Source organism: Tachyglossus aculeatus, chromosome X1 (genome assembly GCF_015852505.1).
Source record: "Tachyglossus aculeatus isolate mTacAcu1 chromosome X1, mTacAcu1.pri, whole genome shotgun sequence".
Classification (NCBI taxonomy): domain Eukaryota; kingdom Metazoa; phylum Chordata; class Mammalia; order Monotremata; family Tachyglossidae; genus Tachyglossus; species Tachyglossus aculeatus.
In genome coordinates this window covers 133,605,386-133,630,345 of record NC_052101.1, presented here as the reverse complement: position 1 = coordinate 133,630,345, position 24,960 = coordinate 133,605,386, and the positions used below count along the sequence as shown (strand labels likewise).

At 49.0% G+C, this 24,960-nt stretch overlaps 1 protein-coding gene and 1 non-coding gene across 2 annotated transcripts in view; one reads left to right on the top strand and one right to left on the bottom strand.

Moving 5' to 3' along the window:
- Nucleotides 1-779: 779 nt before the first annotated feature.
- On the bottom strand, nucleotides 780-912 carry LOC119920442. The gene has a single exon (XR_005448188.1). It is a non-coding gene; the product is annotated as a small nucleolar RNA SNORA7 (small nucleolar RNA).
- Nucleotides 913-10,332: 9,420 nt separating this feature from the next.
- The window catches only part of CMTM4 (CKLF like MARVEL transmembrane domain containing 4), a 76,712-nt gene continuing 62,084 nt past the window's right edge, over nucleotides 10,333-24,960 (top strand). The window contains exon 1 of the mRNA XM_038771914.1: nucleotides 10,333-10,525. Within this exon, the coding sequence (XP_038627842.1) occupies nucleotides 10,340-10,525 (186 nt within the window). The 5' untranslated portion in view covers nucleotides 10,333-10,339. The remainder of the gene's footprint in view (nucleotides 10,526-24,960) is intronic.

The window sequence follows — 24,960 nt, the reverse complement described above, 5'->3', positions numbered from 1 at the left end:
AGAAAGTTAGAGAATCAGCATAGTGGACAGAGCACAGGCCTGGGAATCAAAAGGACCTGGGTTCTAACCTCAGCTCTGCCACTTGTCTGCTGGGTAACCTTGGGCAAGTCACTTAACTTCTCTAGGCCTCTGTTACCTCATCTGTAAAATGGGGATTAAGGCTGTGAGCCCCATGTGGGACATGGACTGTGTCCAACCTGATTAGTTTGTATCTACCCTAATGCTTAGTATAGTGCCTTGCACATAGTAAGCACTTAAAAAATGCCATTAAAAAAAGTTATTTAAAAAAAGTCCAACTGCCTCTAGATTCAAATTAAAAACATTTTCATTTGGAGCTTTGGGAAACATTCAAAAATCTCAGACTGTTTTCTGAGCAGTAGTTCATTTTCAAATACAAGTTACTGTTGTACATCCGTCAGCAGTCTGTGGCATGATACATCTGTCCTTGATATTTGAAACATTTGGCATCATTTTACCGAGGGCTTCTCATTTTTTGACCAACTTTGAATCAACCAGACACCAGTTTGGAATTCAGCTGTAGAATGACGGGCCCTTTCTTGTCTTATGCTGTTGAGTCGCCTCCGACCCATAGCGACGCTGTGGACACATCTTTCCCAGAACACCCCAACTCCACCTGCAATTGTGCTGGTAGTGTATCCATAGAGTTTTCTTGGTAAAAATATGGAAGCGGTTCACCATTGCCTACTTCCCTACAGTAAACTTGAGTCTCCGCCCTTGACTCTCTCCATGCCGCTGCTGCCCAGCACAGGTAAGTTTTGACTTGTAGCAGATTGCCTTCCACTCACTAGCCACTGCCCAAGCTAGGAATGGAAATGCCTCTGCTTGACTCTCCCTCCCATGGTCGAGACTGGAAGAGTATTGGAAACCCTCCAGGTGTGACCCTGAGAGGGGAGGTGGGCCCTTTAGCTCAATTTAAATTTGGTGGTATTATGGAGTGGATAAACATAGAGGGTCTAGAGAAGGAGTGTGGCTCAATGGAATGAGCATGGGCTTGGGAGTCAGAAGTCCTAGGTTCAAATCCCGGCTCCACCAATTGTCAGCTGTGTGACTTTGGGCAAGTCACTTCACTTCTCTGGGCCTCAGTTCCCTCATCTGTAAAATAGGGATTAAAACTATGAGCCCCCCCGCCCCCCATGGGACAACCTGATCACCTTGTAACCTCCCCAGTGCTTAGAACAGTGCTTTGCACATAGTAAGTGCTTAATAAATGCCAACATTATTAATAATAGTAATAACACTAAATATCATTTGTTAAATGCTTACCCTGTGCCGAGCTTGGATAATCAGGTCAGACCCGATCTAAATAAGAGGGAGAACAGGTATAGAATCCCTAAGGTAGAGGAGGAAACTGAGGCACAGAGAAGGTAAATGACTCGCCCAAAGTCACAGAGCAGGCAAGTAGAGCCAGAATTAGAACCCAGGTTCTCCGACTCCCAGGCTGGTGCTCTTTCCACTAGGTCATGCTGCTTTCTCGGCATCAGGGACTGGCACTGAAGTTTCTCTTCTTGGGGAAGGTTACCAGGGTATTGAATCAGACTCACCCATGCTCACAGTCTAAAAAGGAGTATGGGGTGGGGGCAGACTGAGAACGGGCACCCATGGATTAGATAATAAACTCCTTGAGGATAGGGACTGTGTTCATGTTTCCCAGGTTGCCCCCACTGATTGCCCCATAAGTAATTACAATATCAAGCTCGCCCACTGTGCTAAACACTGACATAGGTCCCTACCCTACACAGTCCCACAGTCTGAGTCAGGGGGAGCGGCTTTCTTATCTCCATTTTGCAGATGAGGAAACTGAGGCCCCAAGAGACTCAAACTTGCTCAAGGCCCTGCAACGGGCCAGGGGTGGAGTTGGCACTAGAATCTGGGTCTCCTGACTCTCCGTCCCTGCTCTTTCCGCTAGTCCATGGCTCCGCTTTCAGCCCTCCAGCCTCCAAATCTCCAGTCTGCCAGCCCTCTAGTCTGCCAGCCCACCTGACTTCCAATTCTCCACCCTCCACCCTTCCAGCCCATCATCCCTCTACTCCTGCAGTCTCGAGCCCTCCCGACATCTAGTCTTTCACCCTCCAATCTCCAGTCCTCCAACTCTCCAGTCCTCCTGACTTCCAGTCAACCATCTAGTCCTCCAAACATTGCTCACGATGAGCTTACAGTCTAGAGGGGGAGACAGACATTAATATGAATAAATAGTTTACACATATGTACATAGATTATGTGGGGCTGAGGAGGGGGTGAATACCAAATGCCCAAAGGATAGAGATCCAAAATGCATAGTCAGTGCAGAAGGGAGAGGGAGTTGGGAAAAGGGGGCTTAAAGGGAGAAAGCCTCTTGGAGGAGATGCAGTCTTAATAAGGCTTTGGAGGTGGGGAGAGTGGTGGTCTGGCACATGCAGAGGAGGAGGGAATTCCAAGCCAGAAGAAAGATATGGGAAAGGGTTCGGCGATGAGATTGGGTCACAGTGAGGAGGCTGGGCCAGAGCTCTTCTAACACCAACCTACTCACTGTACCCTCAAACTTGTCACTGCCCCCTGCCTCTGTCCTGGAACTCCCTCCCCCTTCACATCCCCCATTATGTATTATAAATTATTTACTTATATTAATGTCTGTTTCCCTCTCTAGACTGTAAGCTCATCATGGGCAGGGAACATGTCTGCCAACTCTGTTGTACCCTCCCAAGCACTGAGTACAATGCTCTGCACATAGTAAGAGCTTAATAAATACCTGTGATGATGCAATCCGGCAGACTGCCACTCTCCTCACCTTCAAAGCTTTATTCAATCATATTTATTAAGAGCTTACTGTGCGCAAAGCACTGTGCTAAGCACTTGCATAGTCATTAAAACCACATCTCCTCCAAGAGGCCTTCCCCTACTAAGCCCTCATTTCCTCTTCCCAACTTCCAGTCTTACAGCTTCCAACCTCTAGTCATTCAACTTTCCAGCCCTCTAGTCCTCCAGCCCTTCTGATGTCCAGTCCTCCAGTTCTCTCGTCCAATTCTCAAGTCTCCAGCCCTGCCAACTTACAGTCCTCTATCTCTCTAGTCCTCCAGGCCTTTGACTCTGCAGCCCTCTACCTCATCAGCCCTCTAATCTCCCAGCCTCCATCTCTCCAGTCTTCCAGCCATCCATCTCTCTCTCTCTCTTTAGTTCTCCAGCCTCCAGCCTTCTATCTCTTTAGTTCTCCAGCCCTCCTGATTTCCAGTCCTTTAACTCTGGAACAGCCTTCTATTTCATCAGCCCCCCAATCCTCCAGCCTCCAATCCTCCAATTCTCCTGTCCTCCAGCCCACCAGTCTTCTAGTCTTCCAGCCGTCCCCCCTTCAGACCTTCCACCCTCCAATCTTCATTCAATCAGCGATTTAGTGTTCATCAGAATGCTTGAGAGAGGATAATAGAGTAAGTCAACATGATCCCTGCCCTCAAGGAGTTTACAGTCTAGTTGGGGAGCTAGACATTAAAATAAATTACAGGTAAGAGAGGCAATCAACCAAAATATTGTGTTTGAGGCAGGTAAATACCTAAGTGCTTGGTGTGTTGAGGACTCAGGTGCATGGGTGATGCAGAAGGGAGGAAAAATAGGATGGGAAGATGAGATGTTAGAGGAAATATGATTTTAGTAGAGTTTTGAAGATGGAAAGAGTGGCGGTCTCCCGGCAGTGAAGGGGGAGAGAGTTCCATATCAGGGGAAACTCAGTCAGTCAATCATATTTACTGAGCACTTACTGTGTGCAAAGCACTGTACTAAGTGCTTGGGAGAGTATAACGTAACAATAAACAGACACATTCCCTGCCCACAACCAGCTTACAGTCTACAGGGGGAGACGGACATTAATATAAATAAATAAATTATTCATTCATTCAATCGTATTTATTGAGTGCTTACTGTGTCCAGAGCACTGTACTGAGTGCTTAGAAAGTACAGTACAGCAAATAATGAGAGACAATTCCTGCCCACAACGGGCCCACAGAGGGGGAGGCAGACATCAATATAAGTAAACAGGCTTCATTATAAATAAATAGAATACATAAGTGCTGTGGGGGGCAGGGAGAGGTGGGGAAGACCAAAGGGAGCGAGTCAGGGTGACGCGGAAGGGAGTGGGAGCTGATAGGGCTTAGTCTTGGAAGGCCTCCTGGAGGAGGTGTGCCTTCAGTAGGGCTTTGAAGGTGGGGAAAGTGATTGGCGGATTTCAGGAGGGAGGGCATTCCAGGTCAGAGGCAGGACGTGGACCAGGGGTCGGCGGCGAAAAAGGCAAGATCGAGGCACAGTGAGAAGGTTAGCACCAGAGGAGCGGAGTGTGCAGGCTGGGAGGGGGGGATGAATAAAGGGAGCAAGTCAAGGCAACGCAGGAGGGAGAGGGAGAAGAGGAAAGGAGGGCTTAGGGAAGGCCTCTTGGAGGAGATATGCCTTTAATAAGACTTTGAAAGGGGGGAGAATAATTGTCTGTTGGATTTGAGGAGGGAGGATGTTCCAGGGCGGAGGCAGGATGAGGGCGAGAGGTTGGCAGCGAGATAGATGAGATCAAGGTACAGTGAGTAGGTTAGCATTAGAAGAGTGAAGTGTGCAGTCTGGGTTGTCGTAGTAGAGTAGAGAGGTGAGGTAGGAGGGGCAAGGTGATCGAGTGCTTTGAGGCCAATGGTGGTGAGTTTCTGTTTGATATGGAGGTGGATGGGCAACCACTGGAGGTTCTTGAGGAGTGGGGAAACACGGCCTGAACATTTTTATAGAAAAACGATCTGGGCAGGAGAGGGAAATATGGACTGGAGTGGGGAGAGACAGGAGCCTGGGAGGCTGATACAGTAATCAAGGTGGGATAGGATAAGTGATTGTGTTAATGTGGTAGCAGTTTGGATGGAGGGATATGTTGCCAACTTATACTTCCCAAGAGCTTAGTACAGTGCTCTGCACACAGTAAGTGCTCAATAAATACGATTGAATGAATGAATGAATGGAGGGGAAAGGGCAGATTTTTAGCAGTGTTGTGAATGTGGAACTGACAGGATTCGGTGATGGATTGAATACGTGGGTTGAATGAGAGAGAGGAGTCAAGGATAACACCAAGTTTATTATGGGCCTGTGAGACAGGAAGGATAGTGGTGCTGCCTACAGTGATGTGAAAGTAAAGGGGAGGACAGGGAAGGGGAGGTGGGAAGATAAGGAAGATAAAAGGGGAAGGGGATATAAGGAAGGGGAAGATAAGTCCCTTTTCCCCTTCAATCCTCCAGCTCTCCATCTCTCCTGCCCTTCAGTCTTCCAGCTTTTTGTCCCTAAGGCCCTTAAGTCCTCCAGCTCTCCTCCCCACTGCCCTTCAGTCCTCCAGCTGTCTGTCCCTACTGCCCTTCAGTCCTCCAGCTCTCTCTCCCTTCTGTCGTTCAGTCCTCCAGGTCTCCATCCCTTCTGCTCTTCAGTTCTCCAGCCCGCTGGCCACCTTGCCCTTCATTCATTCATTCAATCATATTTATTGAGCGCTTACTGTGTGCAGAGCACTGTACTTAAATGCTTGGGAAGTACAATTCAGCAACAGAGACAATCCCTGCCCACAACAGGTTCACAGTCTAGAAGGGGGGAGACAGACATCAAAACAAATAAACAGGCATCAGTAGCATTATTATAAATAAAAATAATTATAGATATATACACATCATTAATAAAAATTATAATTATAATTATAAATATGCACAAATATACACAAGTGCTGAGGGGCGGGGAGGGGGGTAGAGTAAAGGGAGAGAGTCGGGGTGATGGGGAGGGGAGGGGGAGCAGAGGAAAGGGGGAGTCAGTCTGGGAAGGTCTCCTGGAGGTGGTGAGCTTTCAGTAGGGCTTTGAAGGGGGCAAGTGTGCTAGTTTGGTGGATTTGAGGAGGGAGGGCATTCCAGGCCAGAGGTAGGACGTGGGTCAGGGGTCAACGGCGGGATCCTCCAGCTTTCTGCCCTTCCTGTCCTTCAGTCAACCAAATCTCCACCCCTCTTGCCCTTCAGCCCCTCCAGCTCTCTGCCCCCTTGCCCTTCAGCCCTCCAGGTCTCTCCCCCTCCTTCCCTTCAGTCCTCCAACTCTCTGCCCCTTCTGCCTTTGTCTCCCAGCTCTCCATCCCTCCTGCCCTTCAGTCAATCAATCAATCATTCAATCATATTTATTGAGTGATTACTGTGCACAGAGCACTGTATTAAGCACTTGGGAGAGTATAGTTTAACAATATAACAGACACATTCCCTGCCCACAACGAGCTTACAGTCTAGAAGGGGAGACAGACATGAATATAAATAAATTACAGATATGTACATAAGTGATGTGGGGCTGGGGGTGGAGTGATGAGTAAAGGGAATAAGTCAGGGTGACGCAGAAGGGAATGGAAGAAATCGAAAAGAGGTCTTATTTAGGGAAGACTTCTTGCAGGAGATGTACCCCCAATGAGGCTTTGAAGCAGGGGAGAGTAATTGTCTGTTGGATATGAAGAAGGGAAGGGATTCCAGGCCACAGTCAGGATGTGGGTGAGAGGTCAGTGGCAAGATAGACGAGGCTGAGGTTGAGATATAGTGAGAAGCTTAGCCTTAGAGGAGTGAGTGGGTTGGGCTGTAGTAGAACAGCTAGGTGAGATAGGAGGGGGCAAGGTGATTGACTGCTTTAAAGCCGATGGTGGGGAGCTTCCACTTGATGTGGAGGTGGATGGGCAACCACTGGAGTTTCTTGAGGAGTGGGAAACGTTGACTGAATGTTTTTGTAGAAAAATGATCCGAGCAGTAGAGTGAAGTATGGGCTGGAGTGGGGACAGACAGGAGGCAGGAAGGTCAGCAAGGAGGCTGATACAGTAATCAAGGTAGATAGGATAAGTGCTTGGATTAACATGGTAGCAGTTTGGATGGAGAGGAAAGGGAAATTTTAACAATGTTATGAAAGTTGAACCGACAGGATTTAGTGATAGATTGAATACGTGGATTGAATGAGAGAGAGGAGTCAAGGATAATGCCAAGGTTGTGAGCGTGTGAAATGGAAAGGATGGTAGTGTTGTCTATAGTGATGGGAAAGTCAGGGTAAGGACAGCGTTTGGCTGGAAAGATAAGTAATTCTTTTAAGTTTGAGGTGAGGGCAGGACATCCAAGAAGAGATGTCTTGAAGGCAGGAGGAAATGCAAAACTGCAGAGAGAGAGAGAGAGATCAGGGCTGGAGATGTAGATTTAGGAATCACCCACGTGGTAGTTGAAGCCATGGGAGCAAATGAGTTTTCCAAGGGAGTAGGTTCAGATGGAGTATAGGAGACCCAGACCTGAACCTTGAGGGACACCCACAATTAGGAGGTGGGAGGCAGAGGAGGAGCCTGCAAATGAGACTGAGAATGAGCAACCAGAGGGATTGGAGGAGAACCAGGAGAGGACAGTGTCAGTGAAGCTGAGGTTGGATAATGTTTCATTTATTCATTACAGAAGCAGCGTGGCTCAGTGGAAAGAGCCCGGGCTTTGGAGTCAGAGGTCATGGGTTCAAATCCCCGCTCTGCCAATTGTCAGCTGTGTGACTTTGGGCAAGTCACTTAACTTCTCTGGGCCTCAGTTACCTCATCTGTAAAATGGGGATTAAGACTGTGAGCCTCCCGTGGGACAATATGATCACCGTGTAATCTCCCCAGTGCTTAGAACAGTGCTTTGCACACAGTAAGCGCTGAATAAATGCCATCATTATTATTATTATTGTCGTATTTATTGAGCGCTTACTGTGTGCAGAGCACCGTACTAAGCACTTGGGAGAGTACAACACAACAATAAACACATTCCCTGTCCACAATGAGCATTCGGTCTAGAGTGGGGAGACAGACATCAATATAAATAAATAAATTAAACCTATGTACATTAAGGCTGTGGATCTGGGAGGGGGGAAGAACAAAGAAAGCAAGTCAGAGTGACGCAGTAGGGAGTGAGAGAAGAGGGAAGGGCCGCTTAGTCAGGGAAGGCCTCCTGGAGGAGATGTGCCTTCAATAAGGCTTTGAAGTCGGGGGAGAGTAATTGTCTGTCGGATCTGAGGAGGGAGGGCATTCCAGACCAGAGGCAGGATGTGGGCCAGGGGTTGGCAGCGAGACAGGCAGGAAGGGATGGCCGACAGTGTTGAAAGCAGCTGAGAGGTCGAGGAGGATTAAGTTGGAGTAGAGGCTGTTGGATCTGGCAAGAAGGAGATCATTGGTGACCTTTGAGAGGGCGGTTTCTGTGGAATGAAAGGGACAGAAGCCAGATTGGAGGGAGTCAAGGAGAGAATTGGAGGAGAAGAACTCGAGGCAGCTGATGTAGACGACTCACTCAAGGAGTTTGAGAAGGAATGGTAGGAGGGAGATGGGGCGATAACCGCAGGAAGCTGTGGGGTCCAGGGAGGATTTTTTTTGGATAGGGAAGACATGGGCATGTTTGAAAGCAGCGGGGGTGAACCCATCTGAGAGCAAACAGTTGAAGATGGCAGTTAGGGAAGGAAGAAAGGAGGGGCAAGTGCTTTGGTGAGGTGCGAAGCGATGGGGTGAGATGTGCAGGTGGAAGGGGTGGATTTTCAGAGAACGCAGGAGATCTCTGGGGAGGATGGGAGAGTTGAAGAAGGGTCAGGAGGAGAGAGGGCCAGGGGAGATTTTAGGGGGATCATGCCTAATAGTGTCAATTTTCTCCATACATTAAGCGGTCAGGTCTTTAGGGGCAAGAGGTGGGGGAGGGTGGGGGGATAAGGGGCTTGCAGAGGGCCAAGGGCACAGGTGTCAATAAGGGCAGAGAAATAATTTTGCCAGGTAGAGGAGAGGGCAGAGTTTAAGCACACAAGAAATAAACTCCAAGTGGATGAGGTCGGCCTGCCATCCGGATTTTAGTCAGCAGTGCTCTTCTTCCCCCCTGTCCTTCAGTCCTCCTGTTCTAGAAGGATTTAGGTCTGGGAGCCTTAGGAAAGCAGCAATTGCACCACCCCCAGTTTCTACGCCAGAGACCCCTTCGCTCCGGGGGAGCGGGAGCCAAATGGGTCAGAGCCATTTGGTTAGTCGGCTTTGGGTGAGGATGGTGGGGCACAGTGCCAAGTTCCCTTGCTGCCTCAAGGCCTTTAGGAATGTCCCGGCTTCATTCCTTCTTTCAGTCGTATTGAACGTGGCTTAGGGAAGTAGCGTGGCTCAATGGGAAGAGCCTGGGCTTGGGAGTCAGAGGTCATGGGCTCAAATCCAAGCTCTGCCCCTTCTCAGCTGTGTGACTTTGGGCAAGTCACTCAACTTCTCTGTGCCTCAGTTCCCTCATCTGTAAAATAGAGATTAAGACTGTGAGCCCCACATGGGGCAACCTGATCACCTTCTATTCCCCCCCCCAGCGCTTAGAACAGTGCTTGGCACATAGAGAAGCAGTGTAGCTCACTGGAAAGAGCCCGGGCTTTGGAGTCAGAGGTCATGGGTTCAACTCCTGCCTCTGCCACTTGTCAGCTGTGTGACTTTGGGCAAGTCATTTAGTTTCTCTGGGCCTCAGTTACCTCATCTGTAAAAATGGGGATTAAGACTGTGAGCCCCATGTGGGACAACCTGATCACCTTGTAACCTCCCCAGAGCTTAGAACAGTGCTTTGCACACAGTAAGCGCTTAATAAATGCCATTATTATTATTAGTAGTAAGCACTTAACAAAGCCATTATTTATTATGATAATAGTAACATTAATAATGTTTATAATATAATTAAAATTAATAATTATTGTTAATACTAATGGTATTTGTTAAACGCTTACTATGTGCCAAGCACCGTTCTAAGCGCTGGGGAGGGGAGATACAAGGCAGTCAGATTGTCCCACATGGGACTCGCAGCCTTAATCCCCATTTTCCAGATGAGGGAACCGAGGCACAGAGAAGTTAAGTGACTTGCCCCAAGTCACACAGCGGGGCGCTTACTGCGTGCGGAGCACCGGACTAAGCGCTGGGAACGGGGGTCTGCGGCCCACCCTTTGTGTTGGGTAGGGACTGTCTCTATATGTTGCCAACTTGTATTTCCCAAGCGCTTAGTCCAGTGCTGTGCACACAGTAAGCGCTCAATTAATGCGATTGATTGATTGATTGATTGCAGGCGCGCAGCCCCTGAGTTCTCCGGGGAGGGGCCGGCCGGCTGGCTGGCAGTCAAACCGAGTGGAGAGGGCAGTGGCGTGAAGCTGTGGGGCTTGCCCGCCCCTCTGCCGTCCCTCCGCCCCTCGCTCCTCCCCCTCCCTTTCCGCAGCCCGGAGCCGAGCCCGAGCGGGAGCCGCGGCCCCCCGCTCCCCCCCGCCCCCGCCCCGCGCCCCCCGCCATGGCCCGGGTCCGGGCCGGCTGAGCGCTGGGGGCCGGAGGAGCCGCCACGCCAACATGCGGGCTGGCGAGGAGCTGGACGGCTTCGAGGGCGAGGCCTCGACCACCTCCATGATCTCCGGGGCCAGCAGCCCTTACCAGCCCACCACCGAGCCCGTCTCCCAGCTCCGCGGGCTGGCCGGCCTCCGCTGCGACCTGGACTACCTGCGCGGCGTGTTCGGCCGCCTCAAGGTCGCCCAAGTGGTAGGTGTTGCCCGGGCTGGGGGGGGTGGGGTGGGGGTGGCGGGGAGGGTTCCCGCCAGGAAGCGACCCACTCCCCCCCGCCCCCCAGCCAGGGCCCCCGGACCCTCCCACCCAAACGCAAAGGCCGCCCCCCAGCCTGGCTAGGATAATAATAATAATAATAATGATCATCATCATCAATCGTATTTATTGAGCGCTTACTATGTGCAGAGCCCTGTACTAAGCGCCTGGGAAGTACAAATTGGCAACATATAGAGACAGTCCCTACCCAACAGTGGGCTCACAGTCTAAAATAATGATGGCATTTATTAAGCGCTTACTATGTGTAAAGCACTGTTCTAAGCGCTGGGGAGGTTCCAAGGTGATCAGGTTGTCCCACGGGGGGGGGGGGGTGCTCACAGTCTTAATCCCCATTTTACAGATGAGGTAACTGAGGCTCAGAGAAGTTAAGTGACTTGCCCAAGGTCACACAGCAGACAGAGCTGGGATTCGAACCCATGACCTCTGACTCCAAAGCCCGGGCTCTTTCCACTGAGCCATGCTGCTTCTCTGCGTGTGTGTCGTCCCCCCCCCGCCCACTTCCCGGCCCCCTCCCCTTCAGGGGACGAAGACTTGCCCCCCCAAGCAAGCCCCGGGGGGGCTCGGCTGGACGCTTGCTGTCATCACACCGTTCGCCGCCCCAGGGCTCCAGTCCAGCCCCCCGCCGGAGGACCGGAGTGTTGGTAGCAGGAATAATAATACGACGAATACTCATAATAATATTTGCGGTGCTTGTTAAAACGCTTGCTGTGTCAGGCCCTGTCCCAAGCCCTGGGGTAGACAGTCGGTCGCGGTTGTTGAGTGCTTACTGTGTGCCGAACGCCGTACTAAGCGCTTGGAAGAGGACGCTATAACAGACGCTTTCTCTGCCCATAACGAGCTTACAGTCCGGATTCGGGATCATCAGGTAGGGCACAGTCCCAGCCCGACACGGGGCTCACGTTCTTGAGGGAGGGAGAACAGGTCTTCAATCCCCATTCTTCCGGATGAGGTAACAGAGGCGCAGAGAAGTGATCACTCAATCGATCAGTGGAATTGAGTGCTTACTATGTCCCGAACACTGTACTAAGCTCTTGGGAGAGTCCCGAACACTGTACTAAGCTCTTGGGAGAGTACAGTACAACAGAGTTGGTGGACTTGTTCCCTGCCCCCTCAGGAATTTACAGTCTAGAAGAGGAGATGTAAACTTCAGAGCTCCTGAGTAATAACAACGGTATTTGTTAAGCGCTTACTATGTGGCAAGCACTGTTCTCAGCGCCGGGGGTTGTGTGTGTGGGGGGGAATACAGGGTAATCAGGTTGTCCCACGTGGGGCTCACGATCTTAACCCCCATTTTCCAAATGAGGTGACTGAGGCCCAGAGACATTAAGTGACTTGCCCAAAGTCACGCAGCTGACAAGTGGCGGAGCTGGGATTAGAACCCATGACTTCTGACTCCCAAGCCCAGGCTCTTTCCACTGGGCCACGCTGCTTCTCCGAAAGAATGATCGCTCCTTTCACTGCTCCTGTGGAGACTGAGCTCCCTTGCTGCCTTCACCTGCTTCTGCTGATTTGTGGGATTTTCTTGATCTTACTCTTTCTCCTTCCACTAATGCTTCTCTAGGTGGCTTCGATCATCTGTTTTTCTTCTCACTCATCAACATGGTCCAGAGCAGGCCAGTTTTGTTCGAGTCCCCTTCTAGACTGTGAACCCACTGTTGGGTAGGGACTGTCTCTATATGTTGCCAACTTGTACTTCCCAAGCACTTAGTACAGTGCTCTGCACACAGTAAGTGCTCAATAAATACGATTGAGTGATTGAGTCTGTCCAGCAAATGTTCAGTGTGGGAAGCCCATGTTCCAGTGAGTCTCCTGGGCAGGCTTAGTTTTTCAAAGGTGACTTATTCTACCTTATCTGCTGATTCCAAGCCCTACCTACCTCCTCTGGCCAACAGTCTAACAGTTTCACAACCAGAGTTTGTTGTTTGTTCAGTGGTACTGGCCAGAACAGCTCTTTCGTTGGAGATAAACGTGGCCACAGATGATACTTCTCAGAGAAGTAATGTGGCCTAGTGGAAAGAGCCCAGGACTGGGAGTCGGAGGACCTGGGTTCTAATACGAGCTCCACCACTTGCCTCCTGTGTGATCCTGGACAAGTCACTTAACTTCTCTGTGCCCCTGTTTCCTCATCTGTAAAATGGGGATTCGATACCTGTTTTCTCTCATACTTAGAATATGAACCCTGGTTGGGGTAGGGACCGTGTCTGACCTGAACACCTTGTATTTACCTCAGCGCTTAAACAGATTCCACAATTATTATTGGTATTATTATCATTAGCCATATTGAGAAGGTTTCACTCTTTCAGATTTGCTGTGGTGGTGCCTAAAATAGTACTTTGAGCTTGTATTGCTTTTTCCTTTGTGGTAACAGGACTCGGTCACCTGTACGCATTCAGTCCTCTCAATAAACTTAGAAGATGATAGGGGTATTGGCTTCCAGTTGAGAAGTATTGGGAAGATGATACTCTGAAGCAGAGTTGCCAGCTCAAGGAGGGCAAGGGGGACGATGGTCCCCCACGGCTGGGTAAACTGGACACTCAGTTGCTTTCTTCCCAGCTTACCTGACTATGGCTGGAAGTTTCTGGGCAGTCAAGAGTGTGGATTGACTCTGGGCAGAGCCTGACTCCGGACAGAGCCCTGTATTGTAATATGTAAAATATGTGCCTAAGTGCTAGAGGAGATTGTCAGTACTCAAATAGGAGTTACAGAAGTGCTGAAGGGGCAGTTGGTGGCGGGGAGGACATAAGCAGGGGAGAATTAGAAAATAATCTGCCTAACAAGACTCAAAATGGTGGCTCCCTGGCCTGTTAGCTTGTTGAATCCTGCCCCCCTCTGATCCCAGCTCGCCAACCCAAAGTGGACTTGTGTCCTCTGAAAGGTTGTAACTTGACCCATGTCCCAGAATAAGGCAAAAACCTCAATTTCAATTTCAGGTTCAGTGCCCCAACCAGATGACAGAGGTCAGAGGACAATCCCCATAGCCCATCTTGCGTTGCCAAGTTGTACAATGTCCTAGACACGATTCAAGACCTGACCTTTCTTTTGTAGGTAATAAAATCGCAGCTTGAAAATACAGTAATTTTTAAAAATGGTATTTTTTAAGCACTCACTATGTGCCAGGCACTATACTCAGAGCTGGGGTAGATACAAGGTAATCAAGTTGGACTAATCCCCATTTGACAGGTGAGGTAACTGAGGTGCAGGGAAGCAAAGTGGTTTGCCCAAGGTGTCAGAGCAGAGAAGTGGCGGAGCCAGGATTAGAACCCAGGTCCTTATGACGTCCAGGCCCATGCTCTATCCACTAGGCCACACTACTTCTCATCGTGGGCCCCTGGGCCAAAATAAAATATCCAGAGGATAATCTAGACTTCTGGAATAGGAATGCAACTTTGGCAGCACCCAGAGAAGCTGGTGCAGGCTTGTGTGGCAGAGGCCCTGGTAGTAGCATGCAGTGGAGCCCAGGCTTCTTAGAGAACACAATAAAACACACGATGTGTTGATACGTTTTAGAGGTGGAAGAACTGAAGAGTCAGTCAATTGTATTTCTTCAGCACTTGTGTTCAGAGCACTCTACTAAGTGCTTGGGAGAGAGTCCAGTCCAACAATATAACAGATACATTCCCTTCCTGCAGCGAGCTCTTTCACCTTCCCTTTATGAGAGACCATCTTAGTGAAACCCTGAAAGGCTTAAAGGACGAAATGAGATCAGCTCTACTTCATTTTGTGAGAAGTAGGAGGAGAAGGAGTTTTGTCTGCTTAAGACAGGGAAATGTTTGCTAATATACTAGGTTGGTGGTTGGAAGATACTGTCTACTGGCTTCCCAGTGGGCATGGAAGGGGTGATTTGGAGCAGTGAAGTCAGTATTTGTAAGACATGCTGTGAATCTGGAGTTATCGTCAAAAAATGCCAAGCTGGACCACTTAGGCAGTGCCGGGCTACATGGCCGCAGTTGAACAGCTTGTGTTATTTACCCTGTGGATTTTGGAAAGTAAACAATCTGCAACTGGGAGACTTGAAATAACCATCTGATGAAAGTACTGAAATAGCTTGCTCACCGTGGCATTCATCATCACCACCTCCTTATTTCCGACTGCCTTGGCAGACATGATTGGCCGACTAGCTAATCACTTAAGGCCTAAAGCCAGAAATTGGTGCAAAGAATAATATTTATTACCTCCATTCCCTTAGAGGCACCCTCTCCCCCCCCAGCACACACGCGCACACACACACACACTCACACACTCTATGCCGAGAGGGCATCTGATGCTGTCATGCCTTAGACTTTTTTGGCCTGGTCAAGGAGAATATTATCCTTCCCACACGTCGCTCTGAATTTAGGTTGTTTTGAGGTCAAAAGAATCGGGGATTGTGACAAAGGGAAGGTGTGGGTGGAAAGCAGAGAAACTTAGCCTGACGAGAATAGGAACTCCATCTCAAGAGAGAGAGAGGGTTTGGGAAATCTTAGCCCATAGAAGATATTATTGAAGTCCAATGTTTGAATTCTGTTCTGTGGTCAGCATCTGTTCTAGGGCCTTGAGTGGACATATGCCCAAGGGTCCCAGCCTCAGGGCATTTGTCCCTTCTCATGCTGCTGCTCCCGAGTCCCTGCACCTGTCTCTCCTGTCTTTCCTTCCCTTCTCTTCCCTTCCCTCCTCTTGGACAGGCCTGTGACCCCAAGTAACAGCTGTGCCTGCCCCAGGTTAGTGGCCTGGTCATCTCAGAAAGGTGACCACAGAGCCTTACTGGTGCCGGCCACAAGTTACACCACATTTGGGCTCGAGATGGCCTCTCTTCTGGCTATGGGGTCGTTAGAGTGTCGGGATCAGACATTTTGACCTTGGGGCAAAATGCCAAACTCTCAGAGTCCGGTGGAGTTGGGATTGGGCTGCTACAGCAGAGTCTCAGAATGGCCTCTCCATTGTTAATGAAGACAGGAGGAGGGTCAGGGAAGCTGAGATGCTTCATTTAGCTAGGAGATGCATGCACATAAAGAGCTGTTCTTCTTGAAATAATATTTGTGGTATTTGTTAAGCGCCTATGAAGCACCGTAGCTCAATGGAAAGAACACGGGCTTAGGAGTCAGAGGTAATGTGTTCAAATCCTGGCTCTGCCAATTGTCAGCTGTGTGACTTTGGGCAAGTCACTTAACTTCTCTGTGCCTGTTACCTCATCTGTAAAATGGGAATGAAGACTGTGAGCGCCGCTTGGGACAATCTGATCACCTTGTATCCTCCCCAGCACTTAGAACAGTGCTTTGCACATAGTAAGTGCTTAACAAATGCCATCATTATTATTATTGTTATGTTCCAGACACTGTACTAAGAGCTGGCGTAGATACAAGATAATGGGGTTGGACACAGTTCCTGTCCCACATGGGGCTCACAGTCTTAATCCATATTTCACAGTTGAAGGAACTGAGGGACAGAGAAGTTGTGACAGAAGTTAAGTGACTTACCCAAGGTCACACAGCAGACAGGTGGCAGAGTCGGGATTAGAACTCAGCTCCTTTGACTCTAAGGCCCATACTCTTTCCACTAGGCTATGCTGCTTCTCATGAAAGTGGGCTGGGCACCTTTTCTGGCCCCCAGCCATTTGGGTGAATGTTGCTCGGGCACCCATGGTGAGGAGGGGGAAGCCATGCCCTACCTCCTGGACGGAATGGGGTCTTCTCCGGTGTGGTGTTTACAGCAGCAGCAGTGATGGGGATGGTTTGTTTCCACTGCACCGTGATTGACTGATTGATTCGTCGGCTGCCCGGGAGCCGCTGAGCTCTGTCAGGCTATGACATCGCCGAACCAGCCTTGTCTGGGCCCAAGTTGGGGACCAAGGTGGCAGGCTGCCTGGTACTCTCTCCAGCTTTTATAAAATGGAAAGACAGGAGGTTCCCAAGACAGTCCCTGCTGCAGCTTGATCAGCCCACCCCCACCCCGCGATCACAGTGAAGGAGCCCCTGGTGAGGTGGGAGCCATTTCAGCTGCGTGACTTTGGGCAAGTCACTTAACTTCTCTGGGCCTGTTACCTCATCTGTAAAATGGGGAGTAAAACTGTGAGCCCCACGTGGGACAACCTGATTACCTTGTTTCAACCCCAGAGCTTAGAACAGTGCTTTGCACCAACAAAAACACTTAACAAATACCATTATTATTATTATTGTTAGCTACAAATCACTTGATAACGCTAACAAGGCACTCAGCGGGATTCATTAGAGAAGCAGCGCGGCTCAGTGGAAAGAGCAGGGCCTTAGGAGTCAGAGGTCATGGGTTTGAATCCCGACTCTGCCACTTGTCAGCTGTGCCACTTCACTTTTCTGTGCCTCACTGACCTCGTCTGTGAAATGGGGATTAAGACTGTGAGCCCCACGTGGGCAACCTGATCACCTTGTATCACCCCCACACCCCCTGCACACAGTAAGCGCTCAATAAATATGATTGATTGATTGATTGATTAAGCGCATACTGTGTCAAGCACTGTTCTAAGCACCAGGATAGATACAAGCTAATCATGTTGGCTTGCAGTCTTCATCCCCATTTTGCAGATGAGGTAACGAGGCACAGAAAAATGAAGTGACTTGCCCAAGGTCACATAGCAGACAAGTGGCGGAGCTGGGATTAAAACCCAGTTCCCTCGTACTCCCAGGCCTGTGCTCTGTTCACGAGGCCACGCTGTTTCCCTGGACAGAGCTGCTGAGCCCAGACCACAAGAAAAACCAACCATGATTTGCAGTTGTCACAGTGCTCCTTCTCCCTTCCTAACATCACCCCACCGCAACTTGGTTTCCCCTTTCCCCCCGGGGCTTGAGGGCTGGGCATCTGGAGATCCTCAGCCTGGATGGGGGAGCCCCAGGGAACGAGGCGGGCAAGCTGAGGGCCCCAGGTGGCTCCCCCTCTCAGCGCCCATCTTCCTTCACCAGGCAGGCTTACTGTGTCTCTCAGCAACCGTGGGGATCAGTGGAGTACTGTTGGTAAGAGGCTTATGGTCCGTTTCACAATGTTTGCTGCTGGGGGTTGGCTTCCTGCTATCACTGGGATTCCCTGGATTCCTTGCCGGTGACTTCTGGCCATTTTACTCCCTGGTGTTTGCCAGTCTCCAGGGCAGAGATCCTGGCTTCTACTCTATTATCGTAGTCTCCCTAGTAATAGTGGTATTTGTTAAACACTATGTGTCACGCACTGTACTGTGCCCCTGGAGTAGAGACGGTGCAATCCGATCTGACCCAGTCCCCACCCGACAAAGGGCTCACAGTCTAAGTAGGAGGAAGAACAGGTATTAAATCCCCATTTTACTGGGTGCTGGGGTAGATGCAAGATAATCAGGTTGGACATAGTTCCTTTCGCACATGGGGCTCACAGTCTGTTGGAGGGAGGAGACCTTAATGCCTGTTTAACAGATGAGGAAATGGAGGCCCAGAGAAGTAAAGTGACTTGCCCAGGGTCACACAGCAGGCCGATGGCAGAGGAGGATTAGAACCTTGATCTTCTGTCTCCCAGACCCAGGCTCTTTCCACTAGGCTATTTACAGCGCTCTGCATCCTGAAGAAACTCAATGAATCAATCATTGATATGTATTGAGCACTTACAGTGTGCAGAGCACTGTACTAAGGTTTTGGGAGAGTACAATAGAATAGAGTTGGCAATAATAATAATAATTGATAATTATGGTATATGTTAAGCGCTTACTATGTGCCAAGCACTGTTCTAAGCGCTGGGGTAGATACAAGCTAATCAGGGTGTCCCACATGGGGCTCACAGTCATAATCCCCATTTTATAGATGAGGTAAGTGAGGCCCAGAGAAGTTGTGACTTCCCCAAGATCACACAGCAGACAAGTGGTGGAGCCAGGATCAGAACCCACGACCTCTGACTCCCAAGTCTGTTCTCTTTCCACTAAGCCATGCTGCTTCACACTGGCAGACATGTTCCCTGCCCTCAAGGGCAAGGAAGCAGCATGACTTAGTGGAAAGACCTGGAACTCAGAAGGACCTGGGTCTGCTGGGTGACCTTGGGCAAGTCACTTTGCTTCTCTGTACCTCAGTTACCTCATCTGTAAAATGGGGATGAAGACCGTGAGCCCCATGTGGGACAACCTGATTACCTTGTATCTACCCTAGTGCTTAGATCAGTGCTTGGCACATAGTAAGCGCTTAACAAATGCCAACATTATTATTATTAAAAAGTGCCATTAAAAAAAGGAGTTTACAGTCTTGAGTAAATTCCATTGCAGGTTGTAATTCAGTTAGAGTAGTGATTCTTTGGGTAGCACACAGGAAGTGACAAAACCAAGAGGCTAGAAAGGAAGGGGGAGTGAGACAGAAATGCTCTTCAATGCCTTTGACTTTTCCGAAGGCTTCCCAGCCTAATAAAAGATTCCTGTTCCCTAAAAGTGTCAGGTTTTAGTGTCAAAACAATTTGTTTGACTGACGCGTGCGAGAGTCTGATCAGTCAGTCAATCGGTGGTATTTATTGAGTGCTTGTATTCTCCTAAGCACGTAGGACAGTGGTCTGCAATAGTAAGCACTTTATCCATCAGTCAGTCAATGGTGTTTATTGAGCACCGACTCTGTACAGAGCACTGTACTAAGCGCTTGGGAGAGTACACTATAACAGAGTTGGTAGATGTGCTCCCTGACTAACTGAAACACAGAACTCTAGGGAGATGGTTTCCCAACTCTACGAAGATAGGAGTGTGCTAAATCTTCTATTTTAAGAGGACTTCATGTGAACACCTCAGCAGATGCCAGGATCCTGCCCTCCAAATCACTGGATGATCCCTCTAAAACCGTGAACAGTTAGAATTAAAGGGTTCCTTCAGTTGTCCAATGTTGCCTATTGCCTTTGTTACTATGCTGAGAGCTGCACTAAAATGCAACTTTAATGTGATTGATTCATTCATTGCTTACTGCGTGCAGAGCACTGTATTAAGTGCTTGGGAGATTACGGTACACTAGAACCGGTAGACACGAGCCCTGCCTTCAAGGAGCTTAGTCTAGTGACTGAATGGGTCTAGACTGTGAGCCCGTTGTTGGGTAGGGACCGTCTCTATATGTTGCTGATTTATACTTCCCGAGCGCTTAGTTCCCACTCTGCACACAATAAGTGCTCAATAAATGCAATTGAATGAATGAATCAGCACCAATGCCAGGGAAGGATCCAGCTTGGCTCATTAAAATTGGGTTCTTCACAGATGCTCCCCGGTTCAGCGGGAACCCTGCTTCTTGCCTAGTGAGAAACTCAGCAGCTGCAAGGCTCGCATTGTTGACAAAGAAAATTCTGCTTTGGGCAGCAAAGTGAGATTCTCTCTGGCTCTCCACACCAGCTCCAGGGAGAAGTGGGAGGGTGGGGGTGGGGAGGGACAGGGGGGGAACATGAAATAATGGTTTCCTCTCACACCTTCCCACCGGTGGCTGAAAGAAGGTGTGGGATCTTAGTGCATCATTAGTAAGCTCTTACTGACTCAAGACTTGATCACAATGAAGAGCTTTAACGGTATTTACCGTTTCTCCGGTTTGATGACTGCGGCACTGGAAGGCTTTTCATTTCTGTGGTTTCTCCTTTATTCCAACCGAGCCATGAAAAGCATTTTCGAGCTAGGAGGTTTTGTTCCAGAAAAAGAAAATGAAAAATCCAAACCATGAATCTTCGACTTCAGTGGCTTCTGTCACTTGTTTAGCTTCTCATCAAGCACTTTCACGCTAAAACTCACAAATGCAGTTAATCTGGGATCTAGACTGTCTTTTAATGCATTTAACTTCGTAGGGATAAAGTTGAAATGTGGTTTTGGAGCTCATAACTAGATTCCAGGAAAAATTTCAACACCTCCCCTTTGTTTAGTCCTATTGTTTGCCTTGTGGTAGATATGCTTCAGACGTATTCTTTTATAAACGAAGATATTAATCTTCTTTGTGTGGCTGGCAGGGACCAAGATGGGTGTCTGGGCCTGAGACAGCCACACACTCTACTGTGCAACATGTGCCTTGGCTGTGGAGGAACTGGGGCCATCACGTGTGTGTTTCTGGCATGTGTTCTGCGCTGCCAGATTTATACTTTGTTTTCTGTCACATGGAGCCGTTGACCTAGCCAGGTGCCCTAGGAGGCAAGGGGCAAAAGTGAAACCAAAGCCAGACACTGCAAACATCAAACTCGACAGCCCAACCGGGGATGGCCCGTGTCTGTGTGTGAGTGCGCAATTCAGCCAGGACCGTGGGCCCTGCGTTGACCTTTTCAGTCCCACCCAGGTCCACGAGTAAATTTCACCACCAGTGACATCTTCTTCAAGTACAAACGGCAGCTAGGTACATACATAATTGTGGTATTTTGTTAAGCGCTTACTATGGGCCAAGCACTGTACACGGCACTGGGGGGAATACAAGAGAATTGAGTGGGCCACGGTCCCTGTCCCACATCGGGCTCTCAGTCTTAATCTCCATTTTGCAGATGAGGTAACTGAGGCACAGAGAAGTGAAGTGATTTGCCCAAGGCCACAGCGCAGACAAGTGGCAGAGTCAGGATTAGAACCCATGGCCTTCCAACTTCCAGGCCCAGGTTCTATCCACTATGCCATGCTGCATGCATGTGTGCATTCACGTAATAGTAATAATAACAAGAGCGACATATATTAAAGAAGCAGTGTGACCTAGTGGACAGAGCATGGGCCTGGGTGTCAGAAGGACTTGGGTTCTAATCCCAGCTCTGCCACTTGTCTACTGTGTGACCTTGAGCAAGTCACTTAACTTCTCTGCCTCAGAGAATGGGGAAAATGGGGATTAAGCCTGGGAGCCCTCTGTGGGACAGGAACCGTTTCCAGCCCAATTATCTTGTTTCTATTCCAGTGCTTAGTTCAGTGCCTGGTACATAGTAAGTGACTGACCCAGCCAGGCAGCAGGCCAGTGGCAGAGCTGGGATTAGAACAGTGCTTGGCACATAGTAAGCGCTTAACAAATACCATCATTATGATTATTATTTTTATTAGACACTGATGCTAAGGCCCAGGCTCTTTCCACTGAGCCGCCATGCTGTTTCATCCTTCCTTCTCCCCCCCTCCCCCCACCAGAACGATGGGGTGATGCTGTAACTGGAGTGACTCACATCAATCAACAAGACCTCTCACTTGGTCCCTGTGCCCAGTGGTTGAGCAGGAAGGGATACCATTCATTCATTCATTCAATCGGATTTATTGAGCGCTTACTGTGTGCAGAGCACTGTACTAAGCGCTTGGGAAGTACAAGTTGGCAACATATACCAGAGGAGAGGTGTTGGATGACCAGGTGGGGGAAGCACGGAGGACCCGAAATCCATAGCTCACCCTGACAAGGCCATGCGGCTGCTGGAGTGAAAAAACAAAGAGACCTTGAATCTGAAGGATGAGCCGGCGGGGGGGGGGGGGGGGGGGGGGGGTGGTGCTAGACAAAGGACTGTTTGCTTGGGTTGCCCTGAAGTAGCCCGGGACTGGCTAGACTAGATGGGGAGGGGTCAATTGGAGAGCAGTGCAAGGAGGATGAAGTAGAGGAGGCAGGACAATGGGGGGAGCCATAGGAAGCCACAGGGAGGGACTTGGGGGACTGTGTGTCTACATGGGTGCTTGGAGAAGGCTTAGGGTCGGGGTCCACTCACAGAGCCTGGCTAAGCACTCTGATCGGATGTGTGTCTTCTCCAGCCACCATGGCCGCCCCAGGGGGAGTGCTAAAGCCTTGGGCTCCTGAGAGCTCTGTAGCCCCTGGATCAACCTTGGAGGTGGGGAGATCACTGTGCTAAGTGCTGGGGAGAGGACAATAGAGTTAGTAGACACGATCCCTGACCTCAAGGAGCTTACAGTCTACTCTGTGCAGAGCACTGTACTAAGCACTTTTGAGAATACAGTAGAGTCACTATTGGCTTCAGAGCTCTCCATCATCTTGTCCCCTCCTACCTTACCTCCCTTCTCTCCTACCATCCAGCCCGCACACTCCGCTCCTCTGGTGCTAACCTTCTCACTGGGCCTCCATCTCGCCTGTACCACCGTCAGCCCCTGGCCCATGTCCTACCTCTGACTTGGAACACCCTCCTTCCTCAAATTCGCCAATCACACTTCCCCGCTTCAAAGCCCTACTGAAGGCTCACCTCCTCCAGGAGGCCTTCCCAGACTAAACCCCCCTTTTCCTCAGCTCCCCCTACGTTCCGCATCACCTCTCCACAGCACTTATGTGTATATGTATATGCGTATAATTCTATTTACATTAGTGCCTGTTTACTTGTTTTGCTGTGTATATATCTAGAATTCTATTTATTTATATTGATGCCTGTTTACTTGTTTTGATGTCTGTCTTCCCCCTTCTAGACTGTATGCCCAGTGTGGGAAGGGATTGTCACTGTTGCTGAATTGTACTTTCCAAGCGCTTAGTACAGTGTTCTGCATGAAGTAAGCGCTCGATAAATGCAATTGAATGAATGAGTGAATGAATGAGTTAGTAGACACGATCTCTTCCCTCAAGGAGCTTACAGTCCAATGTAGAAATTCATTATTGAACAGACTGTAAAACCGGCTACTGGTCCCAAATTCACATAGTTGAACATGGAAGTGTGAATCATGTTATGCGTTGCCACCTGCAGCATCTGGATTTTCTCAGATTGTGGGGTTGTTCCTGTGAGAGTGTACTCATGGAACTGCTACATGTTGTGCTCACCCAGGTGACTTTAAGGTTGGGCCTGCCCATCCCTCTATCAAATTGGAGGCACATGTAGAGAATCTGACAATCTGTATTAAACTTGCCTTGCCATGTTGTGGTTAGCCTGTGGACATGTTTTTGTAATGTTCTGTCTCTGTAATGTTAGACTGTGGAGATTTTAGTCCATATCAAACTAGATTGATCTCAAACCAAGATCGCTAACCATGTTTTCTTGATCTTTTTTGTTGTTTAAGGTTATTTGTAAGGAATGTAGTGATGCCTATCTAAAGGGTCTGAATACTTTTTAAACAACCCTTTCTTCCCAAATCTTCCCTGATGAATAATAATAATAATGATAATCGTGGTACTTGAAGAGATTTGTCAAGGATTCTTACTTCGCAGAAGGTTACAGTAAGTGGCTGATGGCCCCAGATGAGGGAAATTAAAACTTCTAGTTTAAGCTTTCTGACAATCTTCTCCAGCACTTAGAACAGTGCTTGGCACATAGTAAGCACTTAACAAATACCATCATTATTATTATTATGTGATCTTCGTCAAAAAATTTACCTGGAATCCAGGGAGAGCAAGCAGGCAGTTGTATGGGGAATACATGATCATTCTTCTTTCTGTAAAGTCTCTTTTTAAAATTGTGGTATTTGTTAATCAATCAGTGGTATTTTGAGTGCAAACTATATGCGGAGCACATACTGGCTCAGTGGAAAGAGCATGGGCTTTGGAGTCGGGCGTCATGGGTTTGAATCCCGGCTCCACCACAAGTTTGCTGTGTGACCTTGGGCAAGTCACTTCACTTCTCTGAGCCTCAGTTCCCTCATCTGTAAAAATGAGGATTAAGACTGTGAGCCCCACGTGGGACAACTTGATCACATTGTATCCCCCCCCAGTGCTTAGAACAGTGCTTTGCACATAGTAAGCGCTTAACAAATGCCATCATTATATTATTATATTATTATACTAAGTGCTTGGGAGAGTACAATTCAACAGAATTAGCAGGCACGTTCCCTGTTATGTGCTTACTATGTGCTAAGCACTGGGGTTGGTGCAAGATAATCAGGTTAGATACAGTCCCTATATCACACAGGGCTTACAGTATAAGAGGTAGGTAGAACCGGTATTTAAATTTAAATGTCATTTTTACAGATGGGAAAACTGAGGCCCAGAAAAGTGAGGTGACTTGCCCAAGGTCACACAGAAGGCAAATGGTGGAGTTTGGATTAGACCCCAGGTCCTCTGACTCCCAGTTCGGGGCTCTTTCCACTAGGCCACACTGCTTTTCATGTCTCTTCACCTTTTTATCCGGCTCTCTGAGTGTGAGAGGGCTCCGTTTGGGAAGACTCACATCTTAGTTCACGCTGTGTGCGATGCCATATGCGTGTGCACAGGCCGTTTCCTCCGACCCGGCGGAGGCTGGATACTGGCAGGCGCGCAAGATCGGATGAACATTCCCAAATGCCCGGCAGTGTTCCAGCCTCAACAAGGAAAGCAAAGTCTTGTTACGGAAAAACTGAGCATGCTTTTATTTTTTCTGGGATTTTCCCCAAAATCCAAAGAGCAAATCTACTTTATGGGGAAAATGGATTGTCAGTGGCCCGACTCCCAAGAATGGCAAGTTGTCTGAAGCTAGCACAAAGGCCAAACCAAATGATGGCTTTGGTTTCTGCTCCCAGAGGCCTGGCTGAACAGAGCTGGAGAGACTGAACA